Source organism: Gymnoscopelus braueri (assembly GCF_963280865.1).
Source record: "Gymnoscopelus braueri genome assembly, chromosome: 1".
Classification (NCBI taxonomy): domain Eukaryota; kingdom Metazoa; phylum Chordata; class Actinopteri; order Myctophiformes; family Myctophidae; genus Gymnoscopelus; species Gymnoscopelus braueri.
In genome coordinates, this window is record NC_137603.1 from 37,146,575 (window position 1) to 37,163,924 (window position 17,350).

At 40.7% G+C, this 17,350-nt stretch overlaps 3 protein-coding genes across 3 annotated transcripts; 2 read left to right on the forward strand and 1 right to left on the reverse strand.

The window, feature by feature from the left end:
• Positions 1-841: 841 nt before the first annotated feature.
• On the forward strand, positions 842-4,796 carry LOC308101043 (uncharacterized protein F13E9.13, mitochondrial; the record flags this gene model as incomplete). Its single annotated transcript, XM_080450330.1, has 6 exons — positions 842-914; positions 1,008-1,090; positions 1,436-1,616; positions 1,904-2,054; positions 2,331-2,458; positions 4,551-4,796. 6 exons carry the CDS (start codon positions 842-844, stop codon positions 4,739-4,741), a joined length of 807 nt encoding a protein of 268 aa, XP_080306456.1. The 3' UTR covers positions 4,742-4,796.
• Positions 4,797-4,929: 133 nt separating this feature from the next.
• LOC308101192 (tumor protein p53-inducible nuclear protein 1) lies at positions 4,930-10,279 on the reverse strand. The gene is made up of 4 exons (XM_080450577.1): positions 10,151-10,279; positions 7,911-8,045; positions 7,626-7,779; positions 4,930-6,095 (listed from the first exon to the last, which is right to left on the reverse strand). Exons 2-4 carry the CDS (start codon positions 8,032-8,034, stop codon positions 5,879-5,881), a joined length of 495 nt encoding a protein of 164 aa, XP_080306703.1. The 5' UTR covers positions 8,035-8,045; positions 10,151-10,279; the 3' UTR covers positions 4,930-5,878.
• Positions 10,280-12,599: 2,320 nt separating this feature from the next.
• Positions 12,600-16,650, forward strand: LOC308101276 (protein C19orf12 homolog). Its single transcript, XM_080450689.1, has 3 exons — positions 12,600-12,713; positions 14,174-14,345; positions 15,521-16,650. Exons 2-3 carry the CDS (start codon positions 14,186-14,188, stop codon positions 15,784-15,786), a joined length of 426 nt encoding a protein of 141 aa, XP_080306815.1. The 5' UTR covers positions 12,600-12,713; positions 14,174-14,185; the 3' UTR covers positions 15,787-16,650.
• The last annotated feature ends 700 nt before the right edge of the window (positions 16,651-17,350 follow it).

The following is a 17,350-nucleotide window of genomic DNA, read 5'->3' on the forward strand; positions in this document are numbered from 1 at the left end:
TGTTACTTTGGAGCCGTTGCCCGCACACCCCCGGTTGCGCAGGCTTTGCAGCCTAGTCTCGTCTCTCGTAAAAAATAAAAAATACACTTTCGCGCCTCACCAAAACAAAGACGGTTTGTTGAAAGCCTACTTTCCTTAGTGGGAACACTCGGAGCCCCCCACCTCACGTCTAAAATACTTTTTGTCCAGAAAAGAAAATATTCCACCGGATGGAAACATTTTTTAGTTACTCCACTGCGCCCCCTACAGATTTGGTCAATGGATTTTTTCTCTTGACAAGATATGTAGGGGGCGCAGTGGAGTAACAAACATTTTTCCATCCGGTGGATAATTTTACATTTTAGGGAAAAAAAGTGTATTTTAGACGTGAGGTGGGTGGTTCCGAGTGTTCCCACTAAGGAAAGTAGGCGTTCAACATCTTAAACCCGTCTTTGTTTTGGTGAGTAGCGAAAGTGTATTTTTATTTTTTACTAGAGACTAGAGCCTGCGCTATCGCGGGCAACGACTGAAAAGTAACATAGCGTTAAGGAGAACACCTAACGCTATGGACCAGAGCTAAGCCAGGGCGCCCTTTTTGGCTAACGCTATGTTATGTTATTTCATAATGTGTAGTTGTCACACCATTTCACCCATCCCATAAGTACAACTGAACTTGATATTAAACATAACGTTTTATTTATTACCAGTTTCATGCTACATTTGGCATGAAATTGAGTTTTGAAACTAAAGTAAAATAAATATGAACCTTGACCATATCACGTGATCTTCTTCGCGATAACAAAGTATAGGCAGAGGGGCGAACAAGCAGCTTACAACATTCTTGCTTTTGGAAAATATGAACATGAAATTTGTGGACCTCTTTGGACGTCTAAAATCTGTGGTTATCGGGATGATCCATGTTAAAGCCTTACCTGGTAAACTCTTTGTCCTTCCTTTTAATATAGATTTCAGACAATATCATGTTTCATTCTCAACCCACTTGTACCCATGTTTGTATATCCTCTTAGGCACGCCTTTAGGGTGTATGAGCATCTCACAGATCACTGAAGAAGCATGCAGAGAAGCAGAGATCTACCAAAAGGCAGGGATTGTAAGTAGCCTACTCTACTGTTGGTACACAAAGAGGCAGTATAGGCAGCAGCAAATCACTTGGCTATTCATCTGGTCATGTATCTGTCTAAAGTATTACACAGGCTACTGCTATCTCCCTAGTGGCATGATCATGTCCTGTTGATTGTACATTATGATCCTATGCTGTCTATGTAGAGTTACAGTATGTGCATATGGCATTGTCCTGCTTTATCCCATGGTACTAAAGCCAAGTTCACGCTGCCAGTGTGTTTTTATGTTGATTCATTTCCAACTATTAATAGTGCTGTGCTGTCTTTGGCAGTAAGAGTGCACCAATGACTATTGCTGTATGGTTCTCTTTCAGGATGGTCTGATCATTGAAAACATGCATGACATCCCTTACTCCTTCACGGTGGGTCCAGAGGTGTGTGCTTCCATGACTGCTGTGTGTGCCGCAGTGAGGGGCCTCTGTCCGTCCCTGCCTCTTGGAGTGCAAATACTGTCCGCAGCAAACCAGCCCGCACTGGCAGTAGCTCTGGCTTCAGGTTCACGTTCATATTTAGCACTTTAGCACTGTCACATACAAGTTATAGCAAATATTTAACTTGTGTTATAGCCTATACAAGCAGATCACACTAACTCTTAGTCAGTCAGTGGCTAGTCTTACTCAGTCAGTGCACCCAATTTCATTCTTTAGCGCCTGGACTCTGGAATTTCATAGTTATGTTATGTTATAGAATAGAATAGAATTTGACATGGGAGATAGTATTAGTGTAATGTCATGTTCTGATTAGGGAGTCTAAACATAGCCCTCTGATGTTTTTTATGGAAGGTCTGGATTTTATCAGGGCAGAGGGATATGTCTTTTCCCATGTGGCCGACGAGGGCCTTCTGAATGCATGTGCTGGTGAGCTGCTGAGATACCGCAAGCAGATCGGGGCTCAGAATGTGCAGATCTTTACTGATATAAAAAAGAAACACAGGTGAGATTATTAATTTGGCTGCATATTAGACACAGACTGTTAGAGGTGATTTCCCGAAATGGATTGGGATTATGCAGAATTTCCCTCCACTCAAATTGTTTAATTCACGTATTGTTTTACACATCTCAGTAGATAGGAAATTGTTTAGAAGAACCCTACTTTAGCCTGGAATTATGTTTAATCGGAGTCATATTGTTGCATACAAAAAAATGTGTGCCGTATATATTTTGATGTGTATACAGGTTTATGTGTGTGTCTATGTGTGTTTTGTTCCAGTTCTCATGCCCTGACATCAGACATGACCATAGAAGAGACAGCCAGAGCTGCTGAGTTCTTCCTCTCAGATGGACTGGTCATCACAGGAACTGCCACTGGAATGCAAGCAGACCCAGAGGAACTCAAAGGTGTTGTCACAAAAATGGCCCAAATCACACAAAATGTGACAAAACTGTCATAACTCAACACTCTTCTGATGTCATTGTAACCTGCTACACAGCCTTTAAATGCTATTGTGCAGATTTCCCCCTATTCCTTGAGTTCCCCCTTTTGAGTGCATCCTCTGTCCACCAGAGGGCTCTCTCCTTGTTTGCAAGCTGAAGTGAATCACCTCCTGTCAGCAGGGTATAGTTTACATTCATGCCCACATTCAGCAGTCACCCAATATGGTGCACGTCTGAAGCCTCCATTCGCTGTCTCTCTTATAGGAATGCTTAGCATCTACTTCTGACACGGGTTGCCACACAAACACAACCAAAAAGATCCACACTCTCTCCCTTTGTCTACTCTACACACTCCACATGCACATTAATGTATTCAGAAAATAGACCTGTTAGTTACAGGCTCCTGCCACAACCCTTGACCAGAAGGCACTGGCCTTAGAGCTGGAGCACAGGTGCCAAGGAATGGCCACCCATTGCTCCTAATGGCTAGGATGTGTTAATGCAATGTGTAAATGTACACAGTACAATCCTCCGTTAATGTATCCATTTATTGTGAGGATATTACCATGTACTTGGCAATAAATACACATTTCACAGCAGAGATACCTTGGTTTTATATGCTCTCTAACCCTCTGTCACTCTCTCTGACTCTCTCTGGCAAGCACTTAACCTCCCTGAATTGAGACGTGATGGATTATCCTCATAGTTTCAATCCATGAACCATGATTCCCCAAATTCCAGTTCACAAGTTGACTATAAATGAACTTGTTTAGTTTGTGTTCACTTTCAACGGACTGCGCATAAAATACAAATAACACATCACACACACACACACACACTCTCTCTCTCTCTCTTGTGCTTTCTATTAAGTTATGCAGTTATGTGTTATGCACAAGTTCCTGCTCCATTCTTAAACAATTGTCCATAAAAGCTGGTACTGGCTGCAAGCGCAGTGCTATGGTGAGGAAGCCTCCTGCTCCCCGTACCCTGGAAAGGACACATGACTTCATCACAGCCAGACAGTCAAATACAGGCACCATACCACCAATGTTGCTATTTTGAGCAGAGTCTCCAGTTAGATACATGAGTCTGTAATCAGATGGAGTGAAACAAGCAACGCGACCTTGAGTGCATGCACACCCCCACAACCACACTCACACGTGCATCCATTTGTAAACAAAAAAATCGAGATGCAGTGTGCATGTTGCTCTTCATCTCTCTGTCTCTCTCTCTCAACCAACAGAAACATGCAAGCACAAGGCAGACTGTCTGACACTTTAGCTCACCTGCCAGGTTGGAGGTCAGCTGATACAAAGTCCAAGGTCCATTGACAACAGCCTACTTTGTTTAGTCCCCAGTTTGGGTAAACTACTGATAACTGAAAAGGCCATTTGAATGACATTCATACACAAATATGGATTTATAAATAAACATGTGCTCCTCAGAGCTCAGATCCCTGCCAGGCCAGGTTGCCTACCGAGGTCTGTGTTGCGACCTGTTATTGCGCCACCATGACGCCGATTTGAAACATTTGGGGTGGCAGTTCTTCCTTGGCCTACTGGGAGTGTGCGTACAAAGTTTCATGCCAATTGGACACTGCGTTCATGATTTGTGACATTTTGTGCAAAACAGGCCCCTCCCGCAAAGTTTGAAAGCCAATCGTAACCAATCAGAATGGAATCTGAAAAATCTGACAGTTGCATCTTAATCACATGACAATCATATTATATTGAGTGTATAAGTCTACATATATCACCATTTAAGCATAAACATCAGATCGGCAGTGTAATACTGTACATGGAAATGTTCTGTATGAAATATTGTTTGTATAGAACTGTCTGCTAATATGCAAGGTCAAAGCTATATCCATGGTGAAATATCCTGCAGAGAAGCAGACCTGTACAGGTATAGCAGAGTGAGTGGGTATATGCAGAATTTCTGCATATACCCACTCACTCTGCAGCAGAAATGTTTGAAGGGCAGAGAAACCACATATACAATTGCATAATTTGAGCTGATACATTTTATATTTTTGCCTGTCTCTCTCTTTTTGCAGTTGTTGCCCAGTCTGTGACAAGTCCAGTACTGATAGGCTCAGGAGTAACCTATGACAATGTGGAACATTACCTGGAAGCAAATGGCATGATCATTGGCTCTCATTTCAAGCAGGGAGGCCACTGGGCCAACGCTGTAGACCCGGAACGAGTGAAAAGGTTCATGAATAAGATGCGGGAACTTCGAAATTGATATGTCAGTTTCTGATGTCACATCAGTGCCTTGAGAGAAATGTGTTGAATCTCATCTTTCTTTACTGTCATGGTGAAACTGTATGGATCACGAATTGAGCGTTTGACTAATATTAAAAAAAAAATGTACAAATAGACCTTATTACACATTATAATTTTCCTGAATCGTGAAATACATACTGCCAACCATTTAATAAAACAATATTTATTTGCAGTTTTTTTTTGTCATTATAAATATATCCAGAGATAAAAACAAAACATGGTATTCAATTGTATTTACAAGCAAGAAATGTGTGTAACATCAGAAAAGTGTGTCATCTAAGAAGTATAAAATAGCATATGCATACAAAAAATTTAACAGTGGTTCTGTAATCTTTAGAGAAGTCACATCTAAATCTATGGCACAAATTCTAAAACAAATGCATCTGAAAAATCTATCAAAATGTGGCACAAAGCCATTTTACCCTCATTTAGAATACAACATTTTCCACATTTCAATCAGTGCCATACACTGTGTAATAGTAACAGTAACAATAACATAATAGCTTTCACACACACATCAAACTTCCAAGATCTACACCTAATTATAGCTAAACATGTCTTAAAATATTTAAGTCAAATCTCTTATCTGCTTTCAACTGACACAAAGGCTTTTTTACTAGCTAGCAACTATGTCATTTGTGCTTATCAAACCTGAGGGGCTGATCATTCACAATGTCAGGAGATCAAAGGTCTTTGAACTCAGTGGCTTTAGACAAAGGATAGAATGTGGGTTACATTGCAGGTTGCCTACACTGAACTCAGGCTGCACACAGAAATCTGCATCTGAAATCTTACGGTTATGTTATGTTGTGTGAATGCTGTGGTTCATACTTTATAGCGCCTCTTGATACAGAGAGGAAGTGGTGGATCTCATATATCCTTCCGTGATTAGCTAGATATAGCTGCACACTAGTGAAATTCATTGAATATTACATTTTATGTGGTGAAACCTTTATGTCATATAACGTTGTTTTGAAAATCATTCATGGTGGTGCAACACGAGTGAAACAAAGGAAAATATTTTGTGATTCACCAAGTGCCTATTGCACTTGAATGGAGTCAACCTGGAACACCCACAATGCTAGTCATCCACTGTTTAGTAGTTGTAGAGACGCTGGCAGGGCTGCTTGAAGTGCCCATAGCGTTTCTCTGCTGGGGAAAAGCGTGTCTTGGTAAGGTTCTGTCTGTTGAGGGCACTGCGGCTCAACTTCTTGCGCTCGGCCTGAGCTCTTGCCAGCATTTGGACATTGCAGGGTAGTGGAATGCCCCAGGCCGCCAGGCGCCAGGAGATGTGATGCCTCACTACCACTGACCTGTAGAAACAAGGGGTGGTGGACTAAAATGTGTGCTTAGGTAATAGGTTGGGTTCAGGACATGTCCAAAATAATGCAATGTAACGGCCATTTCAGTTGGAGTTCCAACTTGGTCATCATTTCTGAAATCTGTACATGTGGACGTCACAGCAGCCGGTCAGACTGAAAGCAGCATCACTTTTTTTTTATTGTTCCGTTAGCTATGTAATGTTGCCCAAATAGTAGCTAGCTTTAATATTAGCTGTTGAGTGGGGAATGGTTGGATAAAGAAAATACCTGGTTCCAGCTACACCAATGGAACAACAGACCCTTGGAAGTCGGAAATTCCAACCCCCACCTACAATCACGATTGTTCGCCCTCCCCAACCAGCTTCCCACCTACAAACATGACTGTTCGCCCTCCCCAACCAGCTTCTCACCTACAATCCCGACTGTTCGCCCTCCCCAACCAGCTTCCCACCTAAAATCCCGACTGTTCGCCCTCCCCAACCAGCTTCCCACTTAAAATCCCGACTGTTCGCCCTCCCCAACCAGCTTCCCACCTATAAAAATTATTGTGTTCGTTGGAGCGCCCAGCCAAGCCAGAGACACCGTGGAGGATTCAAACCCTAATCTCCACAGTGGTCAGCAGGAACTTTACCCTTGCACCGCCCAGACACCCCTAGGACCTTCCAACTTTACAACATGTCTGGAATGCAAAGTGACAAATTATTATAGAAAACAGTTGAGTGTTACCCCATACCAGTTTTGTGTGAGTATGTGTGCTGTGCGGTGTATATGTCACAGGGAAATTGGCATTCCAGGGAAATTGAAAGAGGAGCGCTCGCTTTTAGGCGCGGGGCTTCGGCGCGAGGCGGGGCTTTTCGAGACAGGGTTTTTTACGGGAGGCTAGCGAGGAGGAGGCGCGAGGCGGGGCTTTGATAGGAGGTTGCACGAGGAGGAGGAGGCGCGAAGCGGGGCTTTGATACGAGGCGGCGCGAGGAGGAGGAGGCGGGGCTTTGATGCGAGGCCGACCTGGTTTTTGTTGTTCCCCCCCACATAGCAACCAGGAAGCTACGCTAGGGGAACGCTGAACACGCGTTAACACACACACGTGATAATAGTTATTGTCCATGACGGAGGCGCGCCGACTCAGCAGAGCTTGAGGCCGAGGAGGCGCGCGAGTGCCCGCGCCGACCGGCCGAAGGTCTGCTAGTCGAATCAGCGCCGTCCGAGTTGTGAACCGATAGGGGGAGAATAGATCTTTTCATGGGTTACAGTCTATGGTTACTATCCAGTGTCCACAACGACACACATGTGTGCGTGTGTGTGTGCATGTGTGCGCATGCACACACGCACACGCGTGCGCACACATGAGTGTGCATGTGTGCATGCGCACACATGCACACGCACACACGCATGTGTGCATTCATTGCCCTCTAGTGTCGGTTATACAGAATTGCCTGGGTGGGTGGTAAAAACAAGCGCTCCTTTTTCAATTTCCCTGGAATGCCAATTTCCCTGTAACATATACTGTACATGTAAACTAACCTTGGAGAGTCCTCTTCTTCATCAGAGCCCAGCTCTTCCTCATCATCATCCTCACCAGTCACCCCACATCTCATCTGGTAGACAGACATGCTGGGGTGTTCAATTAGCAGGTTTTCAAGGGGATCTGCCTCTGCAACCGACAGTGGTCTGTTTTCTGTACAAAGAGACATCACAGTAAAACCAAATCCATTTAAATCCAACCTAAATACAAGTATTTCTGACATTGGCCTTTAGTTATCAGTGCTTAGTGATGGTACAAGTTGATCATTACATTTTATTTCTCACCTTGGACATTAACAATGACCCATCCTCCCTCCTCACGCTCCATCAGTTCCTCATAGCTGTCATCTGCTGCTTCAAATTCATCAACAGTGTTCCAAAGCAGATGAGACAGGATCTTTCCAATCATCTTTTCACCCTCTATTGTGATATGAAAACAACAAGAGTGGGTTGGATTGATGTAAAGATTATTATTTTTACAATCTATTACTTATTAAATAATACATAAATAGATAAACTATTATTTAATAATATGTTACGTTTACTTTTTTATAAAAGCATTGAAAAATAAGAATCCCTTAGTGACTCTTCTACGACCTCAATGGAAACAAGTCCACTGGACTTTTTTTGTGTTATCCTTTTAGACTAAGCGTATGACTGTACTCATGCTATTTGCATTTCTGTTTAATTAAATATTCAATCAATCAATCAATATCGACCTGACTAGCTGCTGTAGATAACTATTCTTTATATTTTATTTTTAATATGTTTATACTTTCATTACTTTGCACTGTAAAGTAATGACACCCAACCAAGCCAGATTTATGCACAAAATGCACAAAACATAAATCACTCCTGCTTTAGTATTCTGTCAGGTGTCAATGTAGGTAGCAGACTTTATCAAATAGTATAAAGAGCTCCCCCTTGAGACCATCACTGGGAATATCATGGCTGCCTGGGACTACATACAGTACATTTAGTCCTCTTTGGCACAGACGTTAGAACACACTAAACCTCTCCCTGATCAATTGAGTTTATGCCAAGGGCAAAGTCACAGGAGCAGCTGAGATGACTCGCTGTCAGCTGTTTAGGTCTTGGTGTCACCCACAGTTTCCTGCTTCTATTACTTCAGTTGATAAACAGGAGTAGCCTTGGATCAAGACGGGTCATCGGTCATATAATATATGACAGTCTTGTATCAAGGCTAAAACAGGAGTAGATACAAGTTGTTACCAGTTGGACAGACAGTGATCCGAGGCCAATCAAGCAAGCATCCCATCCACGAGGATGGATCAGTTCAACCAGGGGTGGTGACGTGGTGTGACGTGTGAGAGGCTCAAATGACTCTTATCACCTGATACTCTGGCAACAACATTATATAATGTGTAAAACCTGTTTATGTATCTTTCTTGGAGAAGCCAAAGAACTTCCGGTCTTATAAAACATGAACTAATCCTGAATGCTATCAACTTAATATCACCACAGTACAGCCACCCTACATTTCAGCTTCGTGCCATTATATAAATGGCAACACAAATAATAGCCATACACAAATAGACCAGTTGGGTATGTTAGAACAGAAGGCTGTCTGAATGCCTTGTACCAGTGGTGGGAAAAGTATTTAAATGTTTTACTTAAGTAAAAGTATCAATACTGCAATGTAGAGAAATCCTACAAGTAAAAGTCCGGAATTCTAAATTTACTTGAGTAAAAGTACAAAAGTATTGGTATCAAATTATCAAAATGTACCAAAAGTAGAAAGTACTCATTATGCAGAATGTCCCATTTCACAAGTTTTCAAATGGATAAAATGGATAAAAAAAAATCTTTTGTGTCGCATTGCATTGTGAGCTATTTTCAAATGGCCGAAATATAGGGCTGAAGTGGGTAATAAAAATAAAAATCTACGAAACTAAAGTTTAAAAATAATTGCAGTGGAATAAAAGTATCTCTGAGATGTAGTGCAGTAGAAGTAAAAATACTGAAAATTGGAAATACTACAGTAAAGTCAAAATACCTCAAAATTGTACTTAAGTAGTAGTACTTGAGTAAATGTACTTCGTTACTTTCCACCACTGCTTGTACTTGTCTGTGTCTGTCTGGAATGAATCTACTGTCAAAACACATGCCTGCCAAAGAGTGACGTGTTGAAAAGTCCAGTACTGTAACAAACCCTCCCCTAAACAACCTGAAGATGTAATATTGACCTTATGAAAGCAAAATGATACAACAGTCGGTGTTGTGTAGCCTAACTTAGCTGCTGTTAGAGATTTGCATTCGCCTTTTGCATTTTGAAAAAAATACTTGGCCGTTACAACAAGCTTCGCTAGCGTCGAGATCAGTCGAAAAGCTATTTGATGTACGGCATTATATCATATTTACAGTTCATTAAATGCTGATCGCTAGTCCGACAGACAGACACCACACAAACCAGCTAGAGAACAATGGGAACAGAGGAAAACAAACGAAGAAGCAGATCGTAAAAATGTACGCTGATCTAATAATAATAACAGAATGTATCTTACCTTACGAAAAACAATGCTTCTCCTGGAGTATGACGGTGGATATATGGGGGGACAAGTTATGTGTACAATGTGTTCCTCAAGGATTGTTTTGATCTCAAACTTGTTTATCACAGTCGGAGTTCTTACCCCCGTAATGTCGACGTCACCAAATCCCACCCAATAAGGCGGAGTAACCAACACAGCCGTTGTGGTTGATGCATAGGGTTGATGCATAGAGTTAAAGTGGTTGAAGCCTCGCCCCAAAAAACACGCTCCCCCCCATTTGCAAGTGTAACGACCAAAACACCACTGCCGCCCGGTTGGCAGACTGATCTCTCCCGGCATAAAAGTTCTCTGCGCTGCGCGTGTACTAGTACTCACCCAATAGGGCATAGCAGTGGCGGCCATTTCCTGGTTCCACTTCAAAATACTCAATGCATTTTTCCCATTGACATTTCAAAAAATATTTATATCAATTATTTTAAGCCTAGAATCAAGCCATCCAGGGTCCTGGTGAATCATGACCATAAAACGTTTGATTCTGTGAGAAGAAAAACATTTAAAACGGCAAAACAGAGGGTATTTATTAAATATAGTATATCATATAATTAAATATAAAATACAATAAAATCACAGATTTTTTTTTAATGGTCATGATTCACCAGGACCCTGAATGGCTTGATTCTAGGCTTACATTAATTGATATAAATATTTTTGGAAATGTCAATGGGAAAAATGCATTGAGTATTTTGAAGTGGAACCAGGAAATGGCCGCCACTGCTAAGCCCTATAATTAACTCCTAATATTGTCTTCTAGTTTCATATCCATTTGAAAGTTCTGGCAGAAAACGTGCGTTTAGTAAAATATTTCCACTTTTCCACGAGCTGCACATGGAAGATTTTCTCAGAAATGAGTGCAGGACTGAACATTTCAAAACTTCCTTTGGGAAGCACAAATGTATGGGGCACACAATGGGCAGGTGGTGTGATTAATTACCCCACACCAATCGCAACGCACCTGTCAATTGTGTACCCCATATGTTTGTGCTTCCCAAACATCGACTGTTCCCAAAGGTTGTTTTCATTATGTTCAGTTCAGCAGTCATTTCAGGACAACAGGGCACCGGCCTCGTCGCAGAGAATGTCGTCCATGTGAAAAAAAATTGAAAAGTGGAGATATTTTACAAAACACACGTTTTCTGCCAGAACTTTCAATGGATATGAAACTAGAGGACAATATCTGATTCTGACTCCAAGAATTAATTATTAGGTGAGTACACAGACTACACACGCGCAGCACACATAACTTTTATGCCATGGAGATCAGTCAGTCTGCTAACTTAGGACCGATCTATGGCTATGTATTTAATTAGAATACATGAAATGTATGTAAGATCACAGACATTCTAGGGCTATTTTAGGCATAGTTTTACTGAGGTTAAGTCTAGGAATAAGGTTAGGTTTTGGCACCGTTTTACTGAGGTTACGTTTAGGAAAAAGGTTAGGGATTGGCAACGTTTTACTGAGGTTAGTTTAGGAATAAGGTTAGGTTTAGGCATAGTTCACTGAGGTTACGTTTAGGAATAAGGTTTAGGTTTAGGCATAGTTCACTGAGATTACATTTAGGAATACCAGGTGGCAACCGAATTCCGAGGTCGCCGGATTTGTCCCAGGGCGACTGTGTTTTGGGGCGAGCGTTTTGGTATTCCTTCGACCGATTTCATAAAAAATAAAAATAATTATGTATTTATTTAATTGAATCATTCCATGGAGTCGAATTAGATTTGTTGGTAGCTGTTTAAAAAAACATATGTTGAAAAACATATGCAGTAAAAAATGTAACAACTTTTGCCATATTTTCCTTAGCTTCGCTTGTTACATTTCTCTGAATAGATTGTTGCACTGTAGTGAAGCTATTTATAACTTTGTGGACAAATTACATCCATGACTATTAAACCAGGCAATGATGGATGCATGCATAGTAGTGTAAATGTGTAATAGATTGTGACTGCACTATGTGCATTTATAATTAATACATAAAAACAATTTATAATAATCAATAAATAAGAAAAATCATGTATTTACATGTATAACAATAATACATGTGATCATGTATTACTATTATGATTATTATATTATGGATTATGAAGTCAAATTAAAATAAATAAAAAAACATTTATTATTATTATATAAATATAGCATAGATTTTTTTTTAAAGCAAAAAACATCGGGCTCTGTTTTTCTGTATTTTTTTTCTTCTCCTGTTTTTTCTTTTTTGAGACTTAAATTGTTTTCTTTATTTGTCATGTATGTACTTTATGTTGAAAGGGTAGGCGGAATAAGCTATATAGCTTCAGCCTTTTTTGGTCATAACTATGTAATAGTTGTTGTTGTTGTTATTTTTATGCGCATGGAGTATTGTTTGCATAGTGAACTGATGACCAAAATCAATACAAAAGTGTAGTGAGGTGTGCACTGTCATCACAACGGATGTATACGTTCCCATAATGCCTTGCGACCACCAGTCACACTCGCCCCTGACTTGTGGAAGAGACTTGACTAGCCTACTACTAGTACGTTTACGGTATGAAATGACATTTTGACTTTTGATGTCGTCGATTTGTGATGTGATTTTGGGCCGTTGAAAGTGAACCTTGGTAGTGTAGTTTCTACACTATGATGATGGCGAATATCGAGGACACTGTCTGTCTAGACTTCACATTATGGTCATTTATCATAGCTGGGTCAGAATTCACGCAACAAACACGATACACAGTTAGTATAACGTTCGTATTTAGATACACGTTGTATTTACTTGTTGTGCTTTTAAGAGAATGGTTGTTGAAACTGTACCGATATAGTAGTTTGACTGTTTGAGAAAGAAAAAAGGATATAGTTAAGTTTCGCTTTTTGTTTCGATGCCATGGCTGAAAAATAGATGTGCATTCATTTGCCAGAAGAGGGCACTGTTGACATACGCAGTTAGAAAAACAAGTACTATGCTATTGATTACTCGGTGAACACGTTACCTATTCATGGCTCTAACGTTCTCACTCTGTATTGGCATTATTACTGATACTGAATCATGGAGAACAAACAACAACCTCAATGAATCTCAAGTAACCTACGTATGTAGAAGATGTTCATATTTATCTCAGTGGTTAGATTTTCTTACCTTGGCATGGTGGTTTGATTCCCACAATGTATTAAACCCCCCCTAGCTGGTCATAAACAGGGATCACCGCCATGCTGGCTTGTGGTGGACATTTTTGTCAAAATTCTATTTTTGCCATGGACATACAAATGAGCGGAAAATTATATTACCAGAAACACTTAGGGTTATAGCCTTAAATGACCTTTACAGGTGTGTAACTCTGAGAGTGCACAAATGGAACCAAATGGGGTCCATCTGATTTGGGCACTCTCAGAGTTATGGGGTTCGTTGAAAATAAATAGTTAGAGAACCACTGTCCTAGTGGACTCCTAATGTGTCATGTAAATCAGTGTCATACATATTCTGATGAAAACCAGGATACTGAATTGGGTCTTATGATCAAAATAAAAACATCATAATGTTATGTAAATAACTAAAAATTAGAGAATTGCCCCAGACAAGGCCAAGTCTTGCCACGGACACATTTGTCACATTGATGATCCCTGGTCATAAAGGGGATGGGTTATCAAAGATAACTTTCAGTGTTAATTTATGTATGCCTCACATTCACCCATTGACACTGATGCAACCTGCCACACCAGGGTTCAGTGTCTCAAGGACACTTCAGTAAGATGCTTGGTGGAATTGGGAATCAAACCTTTGGTTCCCAGTTGGCTGCTCTACCTCCTGAGCCGCTGTTGACAGATAAAAATCTATTTCACACACATGAAAATATATCAGAAAATGTATGTTTAAGTAACGTTTTAAAATAAAATCTACTTCTGGTGTGTCTTAACATTTATGGGGAGCAAATATGACCATACAAAAAAAAGTTTAATTGGTTATTTTGAGTTCTTCACACATCACTTCCATGTCTTAATCTACTGTAGGCAGCAGTTGAAATGGCCCCGCGGATGGATGACGTTATGCGTCTGTGCTGTGACATATCAGCCGACCAGCAGATTAAAGTAGCTGTGAAGCACTCTACTAAAGGAGCCCTCGTGGCAGGAGGGACTGCCTTTCTAGGGGGGCTGCTTGGTGGGCCTCCAGGAATTGCTGTCGGTAAGACAAATCAGATCTTGGACAAAAAGCCTATTATGATACCACTATTTATAAGAGTTGCATGCTGAAAATAGCATATTTTCAAGAAAAACATTTGTTGGGCTTTTCACTTGAAAAATCAGTTTATTTCGGCAAGGGACACGCAAAGCTTTTTACCTGACTTTTGTAAGTATAAATAAAGCTTAAAGGGCAAGACCACTTTGGTAGAGGTTTGCCATGATCTAACTCCAAAGGTGGACATGAAATGAAAAATAATTGCTCCATTGATTAAAAAAATCGAAATATGCTCCTCATTGACTTACATTGTACAGTGAAACCGCTCTCAAAGTCACTCTTTTAGCACGTAAACGAACACAAAACAAAGCTGATTCAGACAATATAGAACATCACCAAACCCAGTTCCTGTTGATTTTACTATTTGAAGATCCGGATCTGCAGATCCAGTCCGTGTTTTCTTCCTAATAAAAATAGCAAAATCAACAGTAAGACATTTAACATTTTGATAAACAGTACTGGGTTTTGTGATGTCCTATATTGTCTGAATCAACTTTGTTTGCGTTCGTTTACGTGCGAAAATAGTGACTTTTAGAGCTTTAGAACAAAGGGATTCTACTATTGCGCCTCAGCCTTAAACGGCCAGTCCGGTGCGTCACAATTGTAGGGACAATAGATGCAGAAGAGATGAATGCTGGAGCAACACGGACAATTTAAGCCTTTTATTGTTTAAGTGCAAGTAAAAAGTTGACTGACGTTTCGGTCTTTCGACCTTCCTCAGAGTCTGAGGACATTGTAAGGTTTCACCGTACAATGTCAAAGTCAATGAGGAGCATATTTTGAATTCTCAATTTCTAATCAATGGAGCAATTTTTTTTTTAGAGTTACATCATGGCAAGATGACCAAAAAAACTCTACCAAAGTGGTCTTGCCGTTTAAAACGTTTGGCAATGTCCAATTTAAAGCACAAGGTGGCACCATTACCATCTGTTCAACATGCTGTATATTTTCCATGATAGTTCATCACACACACATGATTGTACTCCTCTTGTCATAGCAAAAACCCAATCATTTTACTCTCTTTATACTTGTGTTAATGATAGGATATAAGAATCTCTCTCTCTCTCGCTCTCTCTCTGTGTGTCTACCTCGATTATATCCCACCTCCTGTCCTCTCCCAGGTGGTGCATTGGGTGGTTTGCTGGGCAGTTGGCTGACCAGTGGCCAGTTCAGGCCCCTGCCTCAGATCCTGCTTGAGCTCCCCCCTCAGCAGCAGCAGAAGCTTTACGCCGACATTGTGGCCATCGTAGGACATCTGGACTGGACTGACGTGGCCCAGCTTCTTGCTCTAGTGATGGGCTCCGCCACCCTCCAGCAACAGGTCACTGCTGCATTACTAAGCTATGTCGCCAAGGAGATGAGGGGAGAGATACGCTATGGAGATTGATCTGCATTTCTTTTTTGTGCATCTGGCAAATGGAAACACGACCATTCTTTGAGATCTTGCGCTTCTTGAACTTGTTAATTGTTCTCAAATGTACAAAGGATTTATATGTGATTATGGACTGTTAATCGTGGACAAGACTGACACAGGACCAGGACCTTGTCAAGTAGATCTATAGTAAAAGTCCTGTGTACTTTTTTGACGTTGACGTACCTAAAACGTATGGCTGCTGTAATTTCAGGGAATATTTGAGGAATATTCTAACTGACTACTTATTGGCTTAACTGCCATAAAATGTAACTTCTAGCTTGTAGGCTAACCTCTATGGCAAAGAACAACCACGTGAGACCTATGGAAGGAGTGCTGCAGTAAATTGTTAAAACGACAATGGATATGTGCAGATTTAAAACGATTGGTTAACCAGATAACTCACTATCACTTGTTACTGGTGGCTGGCTACAAGAGTTGTTTATGATTAACCACTTGAACCCTAGCATCCATATCCTGGGGGGAATTAATTATCACCAAAAGTAGCTGATCTACAAGCTCACAACACGTATTGTGATGCGTTGTGAGCTTGTAGGCCGTTTTCAGCGAAGGGATTTGGTGTAGAGGGGGGAAAAAGAGCGATCCAAGTGCAGAACTCACTCCCTCAAATGTACTAAGTATAGAGGGTTTAAGTGGTGAAGGACAATCAGTAGATCCTAATAATTTTAGTAATTTTGGAAACTCATTTGTATTCAACATTTTTGAGTGCCTTCCAAAGTTCCAACAAGGAAGTGTTATTGTTTGATGGCCTTTTGTACACTTGCAGAACCAGTTTTGGTTTCATCTGTCATGTTCTTTGAATAAACCTGGCAGATTCTATTTATAGTATGCAAATGTCACGCTATAGTACCTGCAGTGTCTTCAGATTCCCCTCCCATCCCGCACAAGCAAGACTTGAATGTATTTTTTCTGAACTTTGTGCTGTTTTTTACTTGTGAAATAAATGCACAGAATTTGTATAATTGCCTATACATTTGGAATACCTTAAAGTTTAAGGCCTAAACCCTCTGGTGTCAGGCATTTTGTTTTAAAATACAAAATTACTATGCTTTTTCGTCAGGGCTGGTATGAACGACTTTAAGGGATTAAAGGAGCATCTGATCCATTTTCAATGTTATCTTCATATAATTGGTCCTCCACACTAATGCTCATTTTAAGATGGTACAATTTACGTATATTCAAATAGACCAAGTATAAAATTGATTAAGTGTTTAATCACACACAGATACACACACACACACACACACACACACACACACACACACACACACACACCCCCACACACACACACACACACACACACACACACACACACACACACACACACACACACACCTGCTCAATAAAAATAAACACTTCCTAACCGCTCAGAACAAACAAAAGGAGATTAAAATACACGATAGATGATTACCGGTACTGATTTGGAGATGGGAGTGGTAAACTCTGTCTCACCTCTTGGTGGAGGAAAGTCCCCACATGGCAGTACACTGGTGGCATTTCTGAGAGTTGGACACCCGCA

Excerpts from the sequence above, each read along its gene's own strand:
- LOC308101192 (XM_080450577.1), bottom strand. The coding sequence starts at position 8,034 with ATGATTGGAAAGATCCTGTCTCATCTGCTTTGGAACACTGTTGATGAA. Across the intron at positions 7,780-7,910 it reads GGTCATTGTTAATGTCCAAG|AAAACAGACCACTGTCGGTT; the intron begins GTGAGAAATAAA and ends CTCTTTGTACAG. Across the intron at positions 6,096-7,625 it reads GAAGAAGAGGACTCTCCAAG|GTCAGTGGTAGTGAGGCATC; the intron begins GTTAGTTTACAT and ends TTGTTTCTACAG.
- LOC308101276 (XM_080450689.1), top strand. The coding sequence starts at position 14,186 with ATGGCCCCGCGGATGGATGACGTTATGCGTCTGTGCTGTGACATATCA. Across the intron at positions 14,346-15,520 it reads GCCTCCAGGAATTGCTGTCG|GTGGTGCATTGGGTGGTTTG; the intron begins GTAAGACAAATC and ends GTCCTCTCCCAG.